The sequence below is a fragment of the Antrostomus carolinensis genome, unplaced genomic scaffold (assembly GCF_000700745.2).
Source record: "Antrostomus carolinensis isolate BGI_N321 unplaced genomic scaffold, ASM70074v2 scaffold7149, whole genome shotgun sequence".
NCBI lineage: Eukaryota > Metazoa > Chordata > Aves > Caprimulgiformes > Caprimulgidae > Antrostomus > Antrostomus carolinensis.
In genome coordinates this window covers 11,813-32,348 of record NW_010340569.1, presented here as the reverse complement: position 1 = coordinate 32,348, position 20,536 = coordinate 11,813, and the positions used below count along the sequence as shown (strand labels likewise).

Genomic DNA, 20,536 nt, shown 5'->3' with positions numbered 1-20,536 from the left:
GTCAAGCATGATTTTCCCTTGGTGAATCCATTTTGACTCTTCCTGATAACCTTCTTTTCCTCTACATGCTTTGAGATGGCCTCCAGAATGAACTGTTCCATCCTTTTCCCAGGGGTGGATGTAAGGCTGACTGGCCTGTAGTTTCCCGGGTCCTCCTTCTTGCCATTTTTGAAGACTGGAGTGACACTGGCTTTCCTCGAGTCCTCAGGAACCCCTCCTGTCCTCCATGACCTTTCAAAGATGATGGAGAGTGGCTCTGCAATAACATCCACCAGCTCCCTCAGCACTTGAGGGTGTATCCCATCGGGGCCCATAGATTTGTGGTGCCTAACCTGGTCCTCCTCAACCAAGGGAAAGTCTTCCTCTCTCCAGACTTCCTCAATTAAGAAGTCCCCTTCTTCATTTTATTGTCACAGAATTGTTTTGATATGATTTCTCTCTCTCTTCAGTCATTGCAGGGATGTTAATCACATTGTGTTCATTGTTTAGAGCGCTTCTGGTAATTAAAAAATGCTCTTAAACTCTTCTATGGTTTTTTGGTACCATGTATCCAAAGAACCTGTTGATAAGTGTTACTCAGTGTGAAGGCAGTATCTTCAAAACAAGCAGGTTCAGAAACTGCTGTTTTATCTGGACCATGTTACAACATACTATTAAGTTGGTTAATATTTGGATTGGTCAAATGACGCCTTTTAAAAATTTTGTTAAATCATATCACTGCTGGGCTTTTTTCTTTGTTGACTGTTTTTGGTCTCCTGATTTAGACCCTAGTAGCATATTCACCAGTGCTTCAGTGAATAAATTTATAAATACTTAGGCACTGGCCCAAAATCTCCTGTGCCACTCATTTTCTTATTTTAGGCTTTATCACATATTTTCCATAAGCACAATCTCTTTCTACCTGTATTATTTTACTGGTTTTATTTTCCCTATTCCCTGTTTTCTTCTCATGTTTGCCATGCTTAATTCTTCTCTCAAGTACTCTTGCAGCATATTCAAATTGTCTTCAGCTTAAAAATTTGAGTTGAAATGGCTTACATTTCTGAGGCTGCAAGAGGGACTTTTTTTGCTAGAAGATAAACGCATTCTTAGACACTCATCATATGATTCCTGCCGCAGTAGCAGTGTGATAAGGTGAACCAGATACTGCATTTTATCCTCATGCCTAAAACTTTCAACCGCCTTGATGCCTCAACATCTTTTCTATATATGCAAATTCTCTTTTTTTAGTTTAGTAACTGAAGTCCCCTATTACTACATACAATCTTGATACTTAATTTTCATAAACTAAGTTCAGTGGTGCGAGAGGAATGATTGTCATCTTCTACATACTTTGTAAGGTGCAACCTTCTGAAACAAACTTTCATGTTATTATTCATTCATCTCTGTAACAGTGATTGCCTTGACTGAAATGAATTCATTTTATGATACTGTGATTCAATTATGATACTGTGTACCAAATCCCAAAAGCCTCATTTCTCTTATTTCTCTTTTTCAGCCCCGGGCTCAAGAAAGCACACATGGACTTATAAAATTTTAGGTTGCTTGTATTGAGTATATATGTACATCACTGGTTTTGGCAAACATTATCCACTTCACACTTGGCACAGTAACTCCTGCCTGGTTTTTGGCTTTTTACCCCTTTAGTCTCTCCTCAACAACTCTGTTCTTGCGTATCATTTGAAACTAAGGTCACTTATTCTAGGTTTATTATCATTTTTTGCCCAGTGTCAAAACTACCTTTCAAAGCCTAACTTTGTGAGTTAGAATTCTTTCTAAAATAATGCATTTACAAAACAGAAGTTTGGCTAAGTATTTTGGTTTATATAACCGTTCTTCTAGTGTGGAAGATGGTGAGAAACAAGATAAAGCAAAAGAAGTACAATCTGAGCAACTAGAAGAGGGAAATATTAAGAAAAAGAAGCGAAGGCATGGACAGAAAATTGAGAAGCCAGAGGCTGTTATGGCTAACTTCTTCAAAGCTCTGGAAATTTATCAAACAAAAATGCTTGTAAGTTTTTCTTAGATTCTTTTAGTTATTGAATTTTTATTTATGTAATATAGAACACTTGCTTGATATTGAAGGGAGAAATGTCATCATAAAAGAAATGTTTGCGTGAGTTTTCAAATGACTGGCTGCGTTCATTCTTTTGTGATTTCTGTAATACTTCATAGAGTTATAGAAATAAAATGTTTGTGTGTGTAATTTCTCCTATGTTGGTCTAACAGGACAGATTAACAAGGAGCTCCCTATTTTCCATAATCTAATTTATAGAATCTGTAATTCTGTTATCTATAAGATATTTCTTTGTTCTTAAAAACATCAAATTATGAACTCTGAAACTTTCTCAAGTAGTTTATTCCAATACTCTAGCATGTCTTTTCCAGACTTCCTTCTAGAAAGTTTTCCTTAATATTTTATTTCAGTCTTCCCTGTTGCAATTTTAAGCCCATTATTTTTAATCCCACTTGCCATGAAATGGGAGGATAGACTGCCAAGAAATGCCCTTGCTTATTAGAACTGGTGTATGAAGGCAACACAATTATGTATTTACTTTCTTAGAAACCTTGCTGCCTACTTTTCTTATCTTCGTATTAGCTACAGGCCACCTCTAATTCTTTTTTTTATTGTTTTTACTTTCAGCACTACTTGGCAAGAAATTTTTATAACTTAAGGTTTCTTGCTCTGTTTGTTGCATTTGCCATCAACTTTATTCTTCTATTTTACAAGGTAAGATTATTCATTGTTCTTTAAATGTTTTCTGGTTACTTCCAGAGTAAGTAACCTGGTTTCACAGCTTGTTCAGTAAAGCCATTATTACAAACCCTTCAAACACAAACTGTAACATTTAGATATTAAGTAGTTAAAATAATATTTTGTAACTAAAATTTGTGATATTAAACATATTCCATTCTTATTTTACTCAATCTGAATTAAAACAAATTTATTTCATTTATGCTTTATAGTCGAGTTTGTGTTTCTAGGCATTTTTTCATTTACTCACATAAGTCTGTTATTGTTTGGATTGTTAATCTTGTAGTGGGAAATTTGAAATCCAACTAAAATAACTTAAATGTCAAAATTACTGCATTTTTTTCTCTTATTTGTTTTGAGGATACTGAGAAACTTCAGTTCACCTGATTATTCTCAATTATTTTATTTTTGCTTTTTCTAAAGAACTCCACTTACTACATTCGTTTTTAATTGGGAAATAGTTTATACATAATTTCAGAATCAGATTAATGTCTCAATTTAACTAGATGAGCTCATGTATTTTAGTCACACTTAATTTGTTCATCATTTTTTTTCATGCCTTTCAGGCCTGAGGTTTGGCATTTTGCAGGGTGTGCATTTTTTTTTCATATTTTTTCATTAATTTACTGGTCTCTAATGAAGATCAAATGTGTATTTTTTCCATTCTGTGTTTCCGTGAATTCAGCAGAATTCAGTTTTCATACTTATTTGCTCCATTTTCTTTGTTGTCATTGGCAATACAGTTATTAGTGACTGTTGTGATTAAGATATTTCTGTATTGGGATTGGGACTTTAATTGATTGGTATGAGCACGCAGAAAAAATATAAATCAAGAGAAGCCTTTTCTTAGTAGGCTACAGTTCTTTTTTTTTTAATCATCACTGATGAAGGAGGTTATACCTCCATACTTTAAACCTAATATTAGGGTTTTACCTGAATCTAATGAGTTGTTTCAGGTTCTGGTGTATAACCCAATGATACAAAGTGGAACATCTTCAGCAGCCTTCATTTACTCCTGAATCTTCACAACCTCTATCCATGAAAAGGAGTAGAATTCAGTAAAGAGAACCCTCATCCATAAAAGCCCCATTTTTAAAAAAAATTTTTCTTACAGATTTGAAGTCGGTAAGAAAAATCCTCATTTATCTTTACCCTGGAATATGGCCATTTTCATTTTCCTCTTCTAGATACAGGGTGCAAGTTGCAATAAGCTGATAAATCTTGTGTTTTCCAATATTACACTTTCTAGTTCTGTTGTTTACAACCAAAAACTTCAGAGAAGACAAAAGCAGCTGGCTGAATACTCAGTCTAGAAGTAACTGAATCCTGAACGTAAATATCTTGAAAAGCAACTGCTACAACACAATTATAGTCTCAGAGACAGGACAGGTAAACATGTAAAAGGCCCTTGAAAACTGGGTAGAATGTATGTGCACCATTCCTGGAGAAAGACCATCAGGGCTGTGTAAGATTCCCTTCTTGCCTTCCTCTTTCATCCCATACGGTTAGAGAAGATGGACTTCAAAGGGATAGACAGAAGTCTGCTTTTGCCTATGCCCGTCCTTTTCTCCTCACTCTCTCCTGCTTTTCCTTGGGTCGTGTGGATCAGCCAACAACCCATTCTGTTGCAGAGCGAGGACAAAAGTTTGGCTGTAGGTACAAGTCCATCTGTCATACAAAAGGGTCAGTGGACAAACAGGACTGAACAGGACTTCAGGTCTCCGATAAAGCTGTCAAAACAAGGGCACTTAGGGCTTTTATTTTAAAGGGCAAGTTTTTAAAGTCACTGGAAGAATTCAGGGCAGTATGTCAGCTTTATGGCTTGGGGTATTTACAAAATACTGATTAAATACTGTGTTAACATTTAAGCTCTAAACTAAATAATGAAATAACTTATGGACAATGTACGAGCTGATAACATGGAAACTTTGTTACTTTCTAGACTGGTAATCAGGGACAATGTAAATTACAAAACAAACCCTAAACACAGTCATATTAGATAACTCTGTCATCGCTTGTTCTTCCAAGAAAACATTTTTTTGTAACTTTTTCATTGTTTGTTTTGGTTTTGCTATGGTGCTGTTAAAGGAGAGGTTTGTAAACTGTCGTATGCTTGAACTTGCTTTTTCTAGATTCTTCTTCTGGTGCCATGAGATAATGTGGCGACTTCTACTGTGAAAATGAAGGATGTTACTGTTCAGAGCTAATGCTCGATCATCTTCCCATGAGCAGGCTTTGCAAACGGCATTTGTCGTTGTAGTAAAGGAAAAGCTTTTAAGTTTATTGGGTATTTTCAATGTGCTTGAATTTCTCTCAGGTGACAGAAGAGCCACTTGATGAAGTAGAGGAAGACTCTAATCTCTGGAACTCTTTTGATGAAGAGGAAGAGGAGGAGGGCATGGTGTTTTTTGTTTTAGAAGAAAGTACAGGTTACATGGCACCTGCTCTCAGAGCATTGGCAGTTATCCATACTATCATCTCCTTTGTCTGTGTGATTGGATACTATTGCTTAAAGGCAAGTTCTGAATCTTACTACTAATCTATTATTTGTTAAAGAACACCAGCTATGTCCCAAAGTTATTTTTGGAGCTAATACTGGAATACCTAATTGTACCTAGTTGTTTAAGAATTCTCACTGTTCAATATGTAGATGTTTTCCTCATGTCTGGCAGATGGAGTAAACTTTCTTTATAGCAGTGTGTGTGTTTTGGACTTGTGGTTAAAACAGTGTTGGTGACACACCCACATTTGGTTATTGCTGAACAGCACTTGCACAGTGTGAAGGTTTTCCCTTTGCTTTGCCCACTTCGTGCACCCCCAGTGAGTACAATGGGAGGAGGCACAGCTGGGACAGTTGACCTGAACAGACTAAAGGGATATTCCATACTGTGTAATGTCAGGCTCAGCAATAAAAACTGGAGGGGACTCGACTTTCTTGACTTCCACGGTGGCCGTTGCTCAGAGACTGGTTAGGCATTGATCTGCTTGTAGGAGGTGCTAGTGTGAGATTTGGTCTTATGTAGTATTATAAAGAGTACTTAATACTGTGACTAGATACCATGGTTTCTAAAAACATATAAACCATGACAAAGATGTCCACTGTCATTTTCATAGGTCCCTCTGGTCGTATTCAAGAGAGAAAAGGAGGTAGCTAGAAAGCTGGAATTTGATGGACTATACATAACTGAACAGCCATCTGAAGATGATATTAAAGGACAGTGGGATCGCCTGGTTATAAATACTCCGTATGTAAAAATAAATTGTTATATGTAAACTGTTTATAAATATTACAGCTCATTAAGCCACTGATCTAGAACCTTTCCTGTCCACCTGCCACCTAGTTCACCTAAAAGAAAGGTATTTTTCACCTTATATTGGATTCTATGGTTGTAGATTCTAATGTGAAATCCTGTATTGTCTGTTTTTTTAATAAATACTGTCATAACATGTATATTCCACCTCCTTTCCATTTTCTAGGGTTTGCAAGGATTGTGCATCTTACCTCACAAGCTCTCTCCAAGACATTTCATGTATTAGTCACTACTGAGAGAGTTCTAAAAAGATAACATCAATCCTCTTCAGTGACTCAATTTCACATTCATATTGTATAGCAGTATTCTCCTGCCTTTCTTTCCCACTTTTTGCTAACAAAATTTTTATATGACAAGAGAAGTAAATCTAGTGTAAAGTAGCAATCCTAGAATTTGAGTAGGCCTGACAGGAATTACTGTCAGGTTGTCTGCATTAGCAAATACTGAAGTAGTCATACACTGATTCTAAGAGACTCACCTGCTGTTCTGTGAGCGAATGATACAAGTGTAGGCAAGAAAAAGAAAAATATCAGTAAGCTGCAGCAGTCTGTAGGAGTGACACAGAGAAATATAGCAAGTCAGCTCTCCTCTCTTGAAACAATGCCTTGTCCACAGGCTATTTTTCAGAATGTACTCTTTCAAAACAACTAGAACCGTGTGTTGGTACTAATAGTATCACAGTTTAAGGATAGTAACAGAAAGCTGGAAAAGAACAGTTATTTACAAGTCAGAAAGTAGTTGTGGCTAGTATATGTAGGCATAAGTATTTGATAAAAACAGCCCAGCAAAAAAAAACAAACCAAAACAGAATCAACTAAATGCATCAGAGTGATGATATAATAGAACCATAGAATGGTTTGGGTTGGAAGGGACCTTAAAGATCATCCAGTTCCAACCCCCCTGCCATCAGCAGGGACACCTTCCACTAGACCAGGTTGCTCAAAGCCTCATCCAGCCTGGCCTTAAACACTTCCAGGGAGGGGGCATCCACAGCTTCTCTGGGCAACCTGTGCCAGTGTCTGACCACCCTCACAGTAAAGATTTCTTCCTAATATCTAATCTAACCCTACCCTCTTGCAGTTTAGAGCCATTTCCCCTTGTTCTGTCATTAACTGCCCTTGTAAAAAGTCCCTCCCCAGCTTTCATGTAGGTCCCTTCAGGTACTGGGAGGCCACTATAAGATCTCCCCAGTGCCTTCTCTTCTCCAGGCTGAACAGCCCCAACTCTTTCAGCCTGTCCTCATAGGAGAGGTGCTCCAGCCAATATGCTGCCAAATAGCCAAAATATCTATCTTTATAAGTCATATTTTTGTATATTATAAAATAATTTCATTAAAATTAGAATGTCTAAAATATTGGAAATTCCTGAATGCTTTGTTTTCCTGCACCTGACTTGTATGAATTTTCCTTAATTTCAGTTGGAAATACAGACTAGCACATATTATTAAAGTTACAATATAAGGTGATTGGGAAACTGGAGAGCTTGCTTAATTTCCAACCCATTTCTTTACCTATTGATAGCAAGCTATCTAGACATCCAGTAAGTTTATCCTCAGCAAAACCAAGCATGAATTAATAAGATACATTGTCAGCTTACCCCCAATGACATGCTGTACAGCCTGTTCTCAGCATGTTCCACTATCATCTACTGAAGCTGAAAAAAAGATGAAGGCTAATTTAAGCAGACTGATCCTTCCCTCTGATGTGAACTGACTCTTGAGGTTTAGTGCAGGTACTGTGCCATCAGGATAGCCGTGCTGGAGGGTACTCAGTGCTGTGTATATTCTGAAATGTGCTTTCTGTAAGTGAGAAAAAAAAAATAATTAAAAAGAGAAAAGAGGTACGGTGACAAATGCAGCACTGTTAGATGTTTGTGGTGAAACAGATGATAGACACAAGCTGGCTACATTAGAGACAGACTTTCTTAAAAGTCTGAGAAACCAAGGAAAGAAATAATATAGAGCATTGGCCCAGAATATACCATCTGAGTCACTGGAACAATTTGACTTTATCTGGAGTAATTCCAATCAGAACTTCAATTCAGAAAAATAAAAAATGGAGCACTTAATAGTAGTTGGGAAGTTTGCCTGACATCCCAGCAGAACAGTGTTCTGGAATCTCATTCTTCTGATGTTTACAGTTGCTTTCTTTTACCACTACTGTCCTTTAGTTTAAGCAGTTATTTTTCTTTTTTACCTTTCTGCGTTTTTGCTCAAGTCAATGTTACATCCAGGAAACAGGGAGAGAAAAATCTTAAATTTTGTAGTGTTTCCTGCTAACTGGCATTCTTCACGACCGACATAATGTACAGTAAGACCATCAGAATAAGGAATAGGGGCACTGCTATTCATAAGACAGTTCGAGAATAATATTTTTTATGATCAAGCTGAAGTTAAATCACATCACATCAGGGAAATGTCACTGATAAGAGAGAACACTGTCTTTTTTTCTTGCAGGTCAAAGCTGATGTATTTCCTAGTGTTTGTTTTAAGATCTCCCCTGGATAAAACCAGCTGCTTATTGAAGCATCGTGGTTGCTCACTACTCTCAAAAAAAGCAGGGAATTTTCAATAAACAATACTCTGACACTGCTTCAGTATTTAAGATTTACTACTTAAGTTCTTTCTCCTTTGTATACACAATAGCTTTTCTTTTATTTACCAGTGTGGGCATGGCTGCTCAGAGGCAGGTGATGCAAAATGCTCTTTAGCTGAACTGTCTTTCAGCTTTAGAATTATAAATGTGTTTTACCTTGTCTTTTTCTGGGATGTCAGATCCAGTAACAACAATATGATACACCTGAGAACAAGATTACCAACCACTAACCCCTTTTTTTTCCAAATTATCTTTGCCATTTTCTGGGGGGTTTTTTACATTTGTTTGGGGTTTTTTTATTTATTTTAATTTTATGTTGGCAAATTGTTCAGTGGTTCCCAAGTGTTCAGCCTCTATTTGAAATGTAATCCAGTGAACTTAAAAACATTATTTATGCTACAATACTCTATTTTCCTCTGAAAATAATTGTCTGTACTGATTTAATGAGTAGGAGCAATAAAGTATTTAGGTGATCAATGATGTAACTGTGACTATCCTGCTGTTATTGAGTTGTTAGGCTCATTAGGTGGTATTATTTAGCGTGCTGTCCTTTTGTAGCCGGCTGTATTTGTGGATGTAAGAAAGAAAAGAGGAGGGAAAAAATATGATGCTGCAGCAAATGATGATTAATAACAGCTGCTGTCCACATGAAAAGAAATTTTGAGGGAATGAAATTGTACCAGAATCTGCAGTGATCAGGAACATGGTCTTTTCTTTTTTTGTTATTGTTTTTTTTTTACTAACAAGTTAAATAACTTGAAATATCTTTTCCTTATCTATGTAGGTCCTTTCCTAACAATTACTGGGACAAATTTGTAAAACGGAAGGTAGGCTTTTTATATTTCTATTCTGTTAGTCATAGCAATAATCTACTGTTCAGTTAATTCTAATATCTATGTGTAATATACTGCTGTACACATAAATATACAAATAATTGAGAAGTGAAATTTGTTTTATGGAAGTCATTGTTGTGGTAAATGTCTCAGTGAACAGGCAGCTGCAGCGTAGGTGGGAGGAGGGAGGAAGACAGGAGGCTCTGGTTTCCTTCCTAGACTCAGGCATTCGAAATAACTTTGTGCTGCCAATCAGCCATGCAGGTCTAATTTACAGTCATTGTCATCTGTAGGATACAAAGCCCCCTCATCCCCCTAAAAAAAGAAAAATATGCCAGCTTAAATGATGGCAAATTATACATAAGCTTTCAGATAATAGCCTTTAATGCTTCTGTTTTTCTTTTTTATGCTTCCCCCTGCCTGGCTTCCTGGGAGTTCTGACTGTTCTAGTTGTGTTAATTGTGGAATACTTTTTTTTTTTAAATTTCTGACAACTACTGGCTTAAAGTAGGGTGAATGTCACCAAGGTCTTTCTTTGAGCAAAAGCTTCTCTTCTTCCATTTTTAGGTTATTAACAAGTACGGAGATTTATATGGAGCAGAGCGCATAGCAGAACTTTTGGGTTTGGACAAAAGTGCCCTTGATTTTAGTCCAGTGGAAGAGAGTGAACCAGAAGAGGCATCTCTTGTATCATGGTATGACTTCTGAACTTCACAGACGAATTATGTGTTGGCATAACTTCACCGTCAAAGATAAAAATGGATTTTATATTGAAACTGAAGTGACGTTTTCCTCAGCATGGAAAATTAAAATAGAGAAGTCTTCAGAGTGTGGAATAAAAAAAGCTTTTTGTTTGTTCTAAAACATTCTTATACTCCTGTTATAAAAGTAAGAAAAAAAAAATCACAGAAGTTGATGCTGACTGATCTAGTTGGGCACTCTCTTATTTTAAACAATAATCAGTGCAGAATTTAAAAGTTCTTTAGGTTTTATAACAGAGTTAGTTTATAAACCAAAGGACAGAAAAGTATTGATAATGAATATCTGCAAGCCAGGTGTCTCTAAAAAATTCAGAGATGTATTCCTGACTTAATCCATCAGCGAAGATGAGAGTTTTAAAGTATCCAAGTCCCAAAGGATTTAGGCTCCTACAAGAGTTGGGTTTCCTTGATACTTAAGACACACAAGAAGAAGGATTTCTGTTCACATGCCATCTAATGGCTAATAAAATATTTAGAAGCTTGCAGAAAGCATTACCTTTTCTCTTGGTCATTTTGGCAACATTTTACTCTAGACAGAGCCCTTACCTCTTGAATTCAAGCAGTTTGGGTTCCACATTTCACTAGTTTTAACACACATTTGAATGTTTAAGTCTGGAATATGGCAGTATTACTCCTACTGAAATTGTCCCACCAGTTTCAGTGGCTTAGACACTGGGTGTGGGTGCTCAGAGTTAATGAATACTCTCTAAAAAATGAAGCGCTTATATCACTCAAAAAATAAACAGCTCATGTACATCACCACCTTCAGCAAACAAACGTGAAGTGCCAAAGCTAGTTTGTTGTTTAGACTTACAGAATTCAGAATTCAGTACTTAATTTTGACATTGATGCATTTCAAAAAAACTTGTATTTCCTAGGTTAAGCTCCATTGATACAAAGTACCACATTTGGAAGCTCGGAGTTGTTTTCACTGATAATGTGAGTATGTTAGCCTAGAATGATGTGCTTTGATTTGCTCTTAACATGACTGTATGTCTTCCACCGTCTGCTTTTATTTTAAACAAACATACACAAATAATATTGCATTACAGAACCATTTAAAAAAAGTTCTTTCTGTCTTGTATTGTAGCAAATTGCTTTAATTTATGGTAGAATTTTCATTTTGATTCTAAAGGGCGATATGCACCTCCTCACAATTAATACCATGTCAGCATTTTGGAAGTTAATGGTACATTCATTTAATTTTGTAGAAATCAATCTAGCAACCAAAGGTGTCTTTTCTAAAATCAAGCACAGTCTACAGAAATTTATCCTTTTTTGTTCTTGAATCGACTGTTTAACATGGTTGGTTAATTCTTTTCTTTCATACCTTCAGCTTTGAAAGGACCATGCTTATAATAAAATTCCTTTTTTTGTGAATCCTCCTTTTGCATCCTCTTGAGCATTCCCAAACAAACAAGAAGGCCAAGGTGAATCAAATGAAGATGTATAAATTCATTGTGCACTAAAAGCACACTGAGCCATTGTTCTTCACTAAGAGCTTTCACATCAAACTGGCTTCAGGTTCACTGCTCGTTAAAAGAATAAGCTGTATTATGTGCCTGAGGTCTTCTGAGTGACCTGGCTGACGTGGTTTGAGAGTTAACAGAGTAAAGTGTCTCAGGAGTAATCCAATGCATTTTCTCTCCTCCAGAATCAGAATTAAAATGTAAAGTACTGTGTAGCAAGCTCCCCAACCAAAACAGTTTTAAGGTAGGGGATTTTGATATTAATAACATATATGCTGAAGGCTGCATTTAAATATATAAAGATAGAGGTCTCATTAGCATAACTAAGCAATAAAAACTCCTTAAACGAACAGTGGAGATGATGACAGACAGAGTAAGACAGTCTTTTTGAGCACATAAAATAGAGGTATTACATTCAGACTGTGATTCAAATCAGATCACGATAGTATTACTTTATTTCATAACTTGAGTGACAAGATGAAGGCTGTATCCTGGATCCACTAAGCACATTAGCACCTGCTAATATTTTGTCACTTTTCACTTTCTCTGCAGTCATTTTTGTATTTAGCTTGGTACACGACTATGTCTATCCTTGGACACTATAACAACTTCTTCTTTGCTGCTCATCTCCTGGATATTGCTATGGGTTTCAAGACACTGCGAACCATTTTGTCTTCAGTCACTCACAATGGCAAACAGGTTAGTGCTACATGCAAAGCTGTGAAAATGAATGCGTTTGGAAAAAATCTTGTGGTACCTAGGATATAATTAGAATGCAATCCGTTCTGATCATGACTGGATTAAAGAATAGATCCTATTGTGTCTTCTGCAGCACATTTAATACATGTTAAATCCTATGAAATTATAATAATCTATACCCACAGAGTGCTGATAGCTAAAGAACTTCTGTACACAGTAGAAAAATGCATCATTTTAGAAAAATACAAGAATATGAATTACTACCTAACCAGCTCCTTCTCTGTGCTCAGTGATGAACTGATTGGTGATAACTAATAAGAATTCACAATCTCCACTTAGCTACAGCAGTAATAATGATCTGGGCACTGAGATTTCAATAGTTAGCTAGTAAGGATGTGCTTACAGGTGTGGGCATTCTGTACCGTGGAATATACTTATATGTCACTTTGTCATGCAAAAATCAGGTTAATAAAATCTACTCCAAAACTAATTTTGAAACTTATGCAGGGAATCATTCTCTGATCTCTACCAACAAAAACAAGTTTTTCACTAACACACATTTTAACTTACATTTAGGAAATCTAACAGAATTCCCCAAAATTTGATTTCAAACATGCACTTTCCATTCCTTTTCAAATTCATATATTCTAAGCCCACTCTTACATGCTGTTAGACTTGTCACAACATTGTAAACCACATAATGTTCTGAAAGAGGCATAAGAATATCCCCTCAGCTTAACTCTGATACATCCTTTGTGTTTGCTTAATCCTTTCTTTCAGCAGAAACTGACCAATGGAAGTTTCTTCCCTTATCAGGAAAGGAAGTTTCTAAAATAGTACATATGAGAATGTTTTCAGTGTCATTGCACAAGCAAATGAAATCTCTGGTTTTATCCCCTTCATTTTCCTCCAGGATGACCAAAGTCATATTACTTTTAATTTAATGATTGATTTATTTTCTTTATGAGATTTTTCTAAATGTAATTCTCAAACCTGAGCACAATTGACAAAACTGTTTTGACTCAAGACTCCAGCTTTTAGTATACATTCTTAACAAGCGAAGATTGGTTTTTCTAATCCTGTTGCTTGTCTTGCTGGTAGGTGTGAACAATAGACGACAGCTGCAGATTTTTCAATTGAAATGTTCGCTTTGGGAGCGTACTTACAGATCTGCAGAAAGTGATAAAGTGACAATCAGCTTGTTGTTTAATACTCTTACATTTCTTTTAAAAGAGTAATACCAATTGTTTAAAAAATATGTAGCCTTCAGTAACTCCTTTCCAGAGCTGAATCTTCTAATGCCAACTCCAACAAACAATATAATCTAGTCTCATTAACTGCTAAACTTTTTCATCTAAGGATTTTATTTTCTTAAAAGTAGAACCTGGAAAGTACTTACTGTTTGGTTATCTAAAGAATTTTCTATCCACTTTATCGATGGCTTTGCTAACCAGCTTTGGAACAGAAAATAGGCTATGATAAGTCATAATAAGTCCCAGTTGAAATTAATGAAATTAACTAAAAAGGGGTTTATTTTTTGACATTTAATTTTCACTGTACATCCAGTTTTTCGAGTTACTAGAATTGAACTTTTAAATTAAACAGTGGAAACATTGCCTCAAGGATATATAATTTGTATGCATATAGCTCAGAAGGATGGAAACGACTTGCAGTTTCTTGATACCATACCATATTTTGATACCCTTTGATTTTCACATGAGAGCAGAGTAAAGTAACACTGATCCAAGCAATAGGGAGACCTCAAAGCTCTCATAACTGCTGCCTTATTGAGAAAGGTGAAATTTGGTACATTTTCAGTACTTTAAGGCAATACACTGAGCTAGCATAGCTCTTCTAAAAGAATGAAGTTGAAACCTACTGAAAGTAGTCATGTCATGTCTCCATCCACAGCTTGTGCTGACTGTAGGACTCCTCGCTGTAGTCGTGTATCTTTACACTGTTGTGGCGTTCAACTTCTTCCGCAAATTCTACAACAAAAGTGAAGATGAAGATGAACCAGACATGAAGTGTGATGACATGATGACGGTAACTAAAACATTGCTTGCATGCCTCAGATTTCATCCTGAATTTTCAAATGGATACTTAAGATAAAATTATAAGCATGGAGGGATTTTTTTTTTGTTGTTAAATCCAGGGGTCACTTGCTCTATGTCATTTTGAAAATGTGAATGGTCTTGAAATTCCCTCTGCATTCTCCAGTGGTCTAAACTCAACAGTAGATAGATGACAGTCATCAGTGTAGGAAGATACTCTAGATTTTTCTCCTAAATACTGTGGTATATATTTGCTACAACTCTTTTACATGGGAAGATGGGAAATCTTAACATATATGGAAGAAAATTTCCTGACAAACTGGTTATCCCTGCAAAAAGAAGCTGTGTTGTCACAGCACAAACCCAATTTGTTTCCAGTGTTTGCAAGTGATCAGGCTCTTCCTATCCTTACTTAGGTTATACAGAGTATCTGATGTAATTAGCATTAGTTACAAAAGCCTGCTCCAGACTGCTTACAATTAGTAACTTAGTCATGAAGAAGTCAAGGGTGAGTAAAGAAGGGGGAAATTAAAACTTATTATGGGTGATAATCTAATGCTACTGATTTCCCTCGTGATTTCCACCTGTTGCCACATTTATGTCATATTAAAAGATACATATTATGGTCTGAAGAGGATTTTATTTTCTTATTGTATACAGAAAACAGCACAAATTTGGGTATTAGAATATTGTATTTTTAAGTTTGTAACCAGCTCCTTTCTTCCATGTAATAGTCACTCTCTGCCCTGTGTTATATGCTAGTGATAGAATAAAATGCCTCAGAACAGGGGTGTGTCATAGACTTCACAAAATGATCTTCTCTATCCTTGAACTTTCTTTCAAACACTCAGTGCAAGTCAGATGTGCAAATGATAGAAATTATGAAAACTGCCCAAGCAGTGTTATTTATTTAACTGATCCCTCTGTGAGCTGAATACAAGGGTCTGGTCATAAAATAGATGTAGGAGTAATTGGAATAATGAAACTATTTTACCCTTTAAACCACTCTACCCAGTCAGGTAAATCAATTCCAAGTTACTTTTTTAAGTATGATTAAACTAGCACCAGCATCTTATGCCAACAGCAGAGTTGTATTACAAAAATGGATGTGTAGTTCTGTTTCCTGTATCCTAATGAAAGATCAGATTTGTCAGGCCTTATGATGATTATTTAACAGCAGCATTGCTGTCTAATGTGACTTCAGAACACTGGCTGGGCGTAGAGATTTCCCTTGTTTATAACACACAGTGTGTGACTGAAGGTGGTTTACAGGATTCTGGAGCTGGTTCGTACAGGAACATGAGTAACATATCACTGCAGCAGAAGATTCCATTCTAGTATACTTACGTATCTTAAATATCCAGATTTTTAAAGATTTTTCCATGAAGACTTATATGTTCAAAAAATAAAACACACAGCAACATTTTTGTAAAGTGATTTCTTCCACACAGAACTGAACACAGGCTGTGTTTCACAGATGATAAGTAATTTGCAATATACTAAACCAGACATCTAGTATTGCAAAATGAAATAATCCAGAAAGCTAAACACAAGTAAGATCTACCTGTTGTGAATATGTCACTATTTATTTTATGGCAATATTTACCACCATTTCTGATCCATGACAAGACTTTAAAAGATGTTCTCTGCTTACTCAGAGCAAGGTAGAACCTTAGGAATTAAAATAAGGGCTAGAAAATAGTTGAATACAGTAACAAATACAAGAAAAATGCCCCCCAGATGGTCTTAGTCTGTAAGTAAGACCTAGGGAGGCAGGAGAGGGTAACAGCTGATGCTGACTCCCTCTCTTAGTAAGTGTACTTGAAGATTTGGTGCAGTGTGTATGATACGTGAGGAATGATATCATGTGGGGTTTGTTACTATAACTTGTGAATTAGCAGAGCAGAATAATTTTTTAAAAAGAAAAGATTCTCAGATAGAATCATTCATAGTAACTATAGCTGGACTTTTCCTCTTTTTTTTTAGTGTTACCTGTTCCACATGTATGTGGGTGTAAGAGCTGGTGGTGGCATTGGAGATGAAATTGAGGATCCTGCTGGAGACCCTTATGAAATGTATCGAATTGTCTTTGACATCACGTTTTTCTTCTTTGTCATTGTTATCTTACTGGCCATTATTCAAGGTACCGTCACTTACCTTAGCAGAGACTGTTAGAATTTAGTTTATTTGAGTTCTCCAGTGTATTTAAACCATATTTGCATTTGAGGTAAATTTAGCAGTATTGCTATAAAGGCTTACTTCTGAGCTGATGAAATCATTAGTTCTGAAAGTAATTAATTCATAAATAATGCATTGTCCCAAGTCCTACAGGAAGACAAAGCACAAGAAACATAACTTACCTGGGTCTCACTGTTTATGGACACTGACATCAAGCCAGCAATGACACAACTTGTGCAGGATGGCTCTTCTTCCTATAATAACCATTTAAACTTGGAGAGCCTCTCTGTGGGCACTTTACCCCTTTAGTCTGGAACCACCACAACTGGCTGGGGAATGGAGACTTTCCGCTTGGAAAGGGGAAATGACATGGAGAAAGTCAGTGTGGCCACATACCCATTTCCTCCTTTCTTTAGAGACTAGTTTGCACTTTTCAATTGGTTTGCAGTTGTGGTTTAGAGAGAACAAGACCTGTCTTCAGTCACTGTCAGTATTCAACACTCAATGTATAAACTGCTGTTAGGAAAAAACATCATTTTATGACAATCTGGTGGCAAAGAAAAATGTAATACATAGAATCATAGAATCACAGAATGGTTTGAGTTGGAAGGGACCTTAAAGATCATCCATTTCCAACCCCCCTGCCATCAGCAGGGACATCTTCCACTAGACCAGGTTGCTCAAATACATCCATACTGAGAAAAAGTTAAGAATGTCACAGTCCCCAAAATAATCCAACGTTATTCTTAATATATTTGAAGTGGAGAAATAATGCTTAAAACATGAAGCACCATCACGAACTGGCCAGGAGCCCTGTGGGAGCAGAGTCGTCTTTGTTGAACAAATGTTGGGGTACAAGATTTCCATGAGAAGGAGAATGAAAACTGAATTCTTCCATGGGAACAAAAGAGATGAGATTATGGAAGCTTAAGCGGACCAAAATATAAATCCAGGAAACCCTTTCCACTTTCAGGATTGTACTTCTATGTAAGAGAAATTCTTACTGGTAGGAGTGCAGTGTAAACAAGTATTAGAGGTCTGGAAATGGGTAGATTATAACTTGAATTGTTCAGCCTAGACATAAGAATGCTAAACTCCAAAGACAGTGGAGGATGTCTGACAGACATTACTTGAAATACAAATACTGCTAAGTACTGAAGTGTTGCTACTTTTCCATTCAAAATAGGTCTGATTATTGACGCTTTTGGTGAATTAAGAGACCAGCAAGAACAAGTGAGAGAAGATATGGAGGTATGAGTAAGCACACACTACATTTTTCATTAATCTTCATCTAGATTGTTATCAGTTAAAATAGTGTCTTTGGGCTAAAATTAATTTATAACCACAACTTGTGTTTCCAGACCAAATGTTTTATTTGTGGAATCGGCAATGACTATTTTGACACAACCCCACATGGCTTTGAAACACATACCTTGCAAGAACACAACTTGGCCAACTATCTGTAAGTATATTTTACTTCTGGCATTACGATAAAGAGAACTTTCAGCTCCAGAGTAATTTAGGCTCACACATTGCAGACAATCCTGAGACAGAATTCTGTAAAAGTGAGGAATATTCCTGAAAGATAAGCTACAAAAAATAATGTAAAAGTCTGATCCCAGAGTTCTTTAATGATAGCACATCTTTCTGAAACCTTGAAGCAGTCAGGAGTTGTGTTTAGACTATTGCCCAGACTCCCAATGCAGTGATCTTCTGCTTTCATTAGTAAATACAGAGCAGATCACAGAGGATATTTAAAAAGTTAATTTGATGGCATTTAGTTACTCATACAACAATGATAATCATATGAGCATTGTGCCAGCAGAACCAAAGGAGCTGAACAGGTGGTATCTTATACCAAAATCTTACACTAAAGTATTCCAAAGTCTGGCTTTGGAATACTGGAACTGGACTTTTTAAATTAAAAAAAAAAAAGAAAAAAAAAAAAAGCAAGCATGGCTGGAGTGGAGGCTGCGTTATTCCTTGCATAGCAAATGACACTGCAAAATCAATTCACATTACTTTTGTGAGGCAGATTTTCATTAACATCCATAGTTTTACCAGTTTACAACCTCCAAGCTTTTCTTACTATATTGAATTGCTTAATTGTGAACCTGTAATTCACAGCAAATTAAAAATGGCCATTTCCTTTATATTAGAATATATAGTGAACAATCTTTCTAACCAAGTTGCCCTTTAATTAGACAAACATTAACATCAGTATAACGTCAGTATAAGCACGTACCAAGCTTAATTCCAAATGCACTGCATTGAAAGTGGCAAACCAAGAGTTGTGCTACGTATAAACAGACCATCGTTAGTCCTCTGCAGCCTTCCTAATTAGTTCCAGCTCTCTGCCTCTGAGTTACCCCGGTACCTGAGACAGAGAGGCTCAGCGTATGAGCTGTACAGCACAAGTGTTTGGAAATCTTGGCGCAGCTGAGTATTTGCCACACTCCTAACTGCTTGCATAGTAGCCATAGTAACATCTTCCAAGGTGAGATGTCGGAGCATATGTGTATAGGAGCTGGCATATGCCTGATTCAGGTATTGCTCCTAGCACGGAAATTAAGAAAATGCTAAACCACATTTTTCCACTTCTACAGATTTTTACATCTGTTAGCACTTCCACAGGAGAAGTGCTGGAGGAGTGAATTTTCTCCTTTAACATGAGCACTTCAGACACCTAGCAGTGTCATTACTTTGGTGGTTGGCATAATCTCCCTCACATAGCCCAGTCTGGGAGAGGTTTGGCAGAGATGGTACATTTCCTGCATTAATACCCACTTCATGTGCTTGTTTCAGGTTCTTTTTAATGTATCTCATTAACAAGGATGAAACTGAGCATACTGGCCAGGTGAGTAGAAAATAATATTATCTTTGAACTTTTTTATCTTCTCCAGCCTTGTAGCTCTGTACCACCAGGTGGAACTGATGTACCACCAAGGAGTGGAGATGATGCCACCCCTCCCTGAGAGTCTTCTGCAAGTGAAGGAAAAGGAAGGGTTAAAAAAGGGAGGGGGTGGGCTGCAGCAGTGTGCTGTTCCACCCAGCACTGACCTCTGTCAGAAGGCAGTTACTAATTATCTTACTGTAATTTCAGCTCTGAAATGAAACCCTGAAATATACAGTTGTAGTTTACTCCCAAAGGATTAAGTAGTTAAGCTACTATATTTATAGTCTAAATCCACATAGGTGTATATATAGATAAGTATATGGATGTCTGTATGTTTAGTGTTGTTAGGCTTACGTAAATAAATAAGAAAATAAATAGGATTTAACTATATCTTATTTCAAACAAGCTGTTATGCAAACCCTACAAAAGTACCTTAACCATCAATGTTTTCCAAGCAAACAAAACCCCATTTTATATATACAGATTGTGTACAGTTGGCTTTGATATAACTGACTGCTTAATTTACACTTACACAGTTTCTCTAATAGGTCTTAGATTTCAGTAGCACTGAATCAAAAGTGCAGAAGACTTTTACAAATGTTCTTGAGTTACGATCTTTGAGTTGCAGTGTCTTCACAGTTCTGCTCCGGGGCAATGGGGGCCGTACGTGGTTATTATGAAAAGTTTATCTAGAGCACTGACTGCAAGGTGTCTGTTAAAATAAATACTCTTTATCATTTTCAGGAGTCATTTGTGTGGAAGATGTACCAAGAAAGATGTTGGGATTTTTTCCCAGCAGGGGACTGCTTCCGCAAACAGTATGAGGATCAACTTGGCTAATATCACAAAAGAAATTATTTATTCATGAACTGTTAAGATCTAGTATAAAAAAAAAATCTTTTCTTTTCATGATGTAATTTCATAGCTTGTATTTGTTTTACATGTCTTTAAACTTCAAGACATACATAAAATTTGACACTATTTCA

General features: G+C 36.4%; 1 protein-coding gene across 1 annotated transcript; it reads left to right on the top strand.

The window, feature by feature from the left end:
• The first annotated feature begins 1,783 nt into the window (after window positions 1-1,783).
• LOC104519983 (ryanodine receptor 3) lies at window positions 1,784-20,390 on the top strand. Its single transcript, XM_010176180.2, has 14 exons — window positions 1,784-2,011; window positions 2,645-2,731; window positions 5,073-5,270; window positions 5,870-6,000; window positions 9,445-9,487; window positions 10,061-10,188; window positions 11,133-11,193; window positions 12,276-12,422; window positions 14,334-14,468; window positions 16,463-16,619; window positions 17,841-17,905; window positions 18,016-18,116; window positions 19,460-19,511; window positions 20,295-20,390. Exons 1-14 carry the CDS (start codon window positions 1,784-1,786, stop codon window positions 20,388-20,390), a joined length of 1,629 nt encoding a protein of 542 aa, XP_010174482.2.
• The last annotated feature ends 146 nt before the right edge of the window (window positions 20,391-20,536 follow it).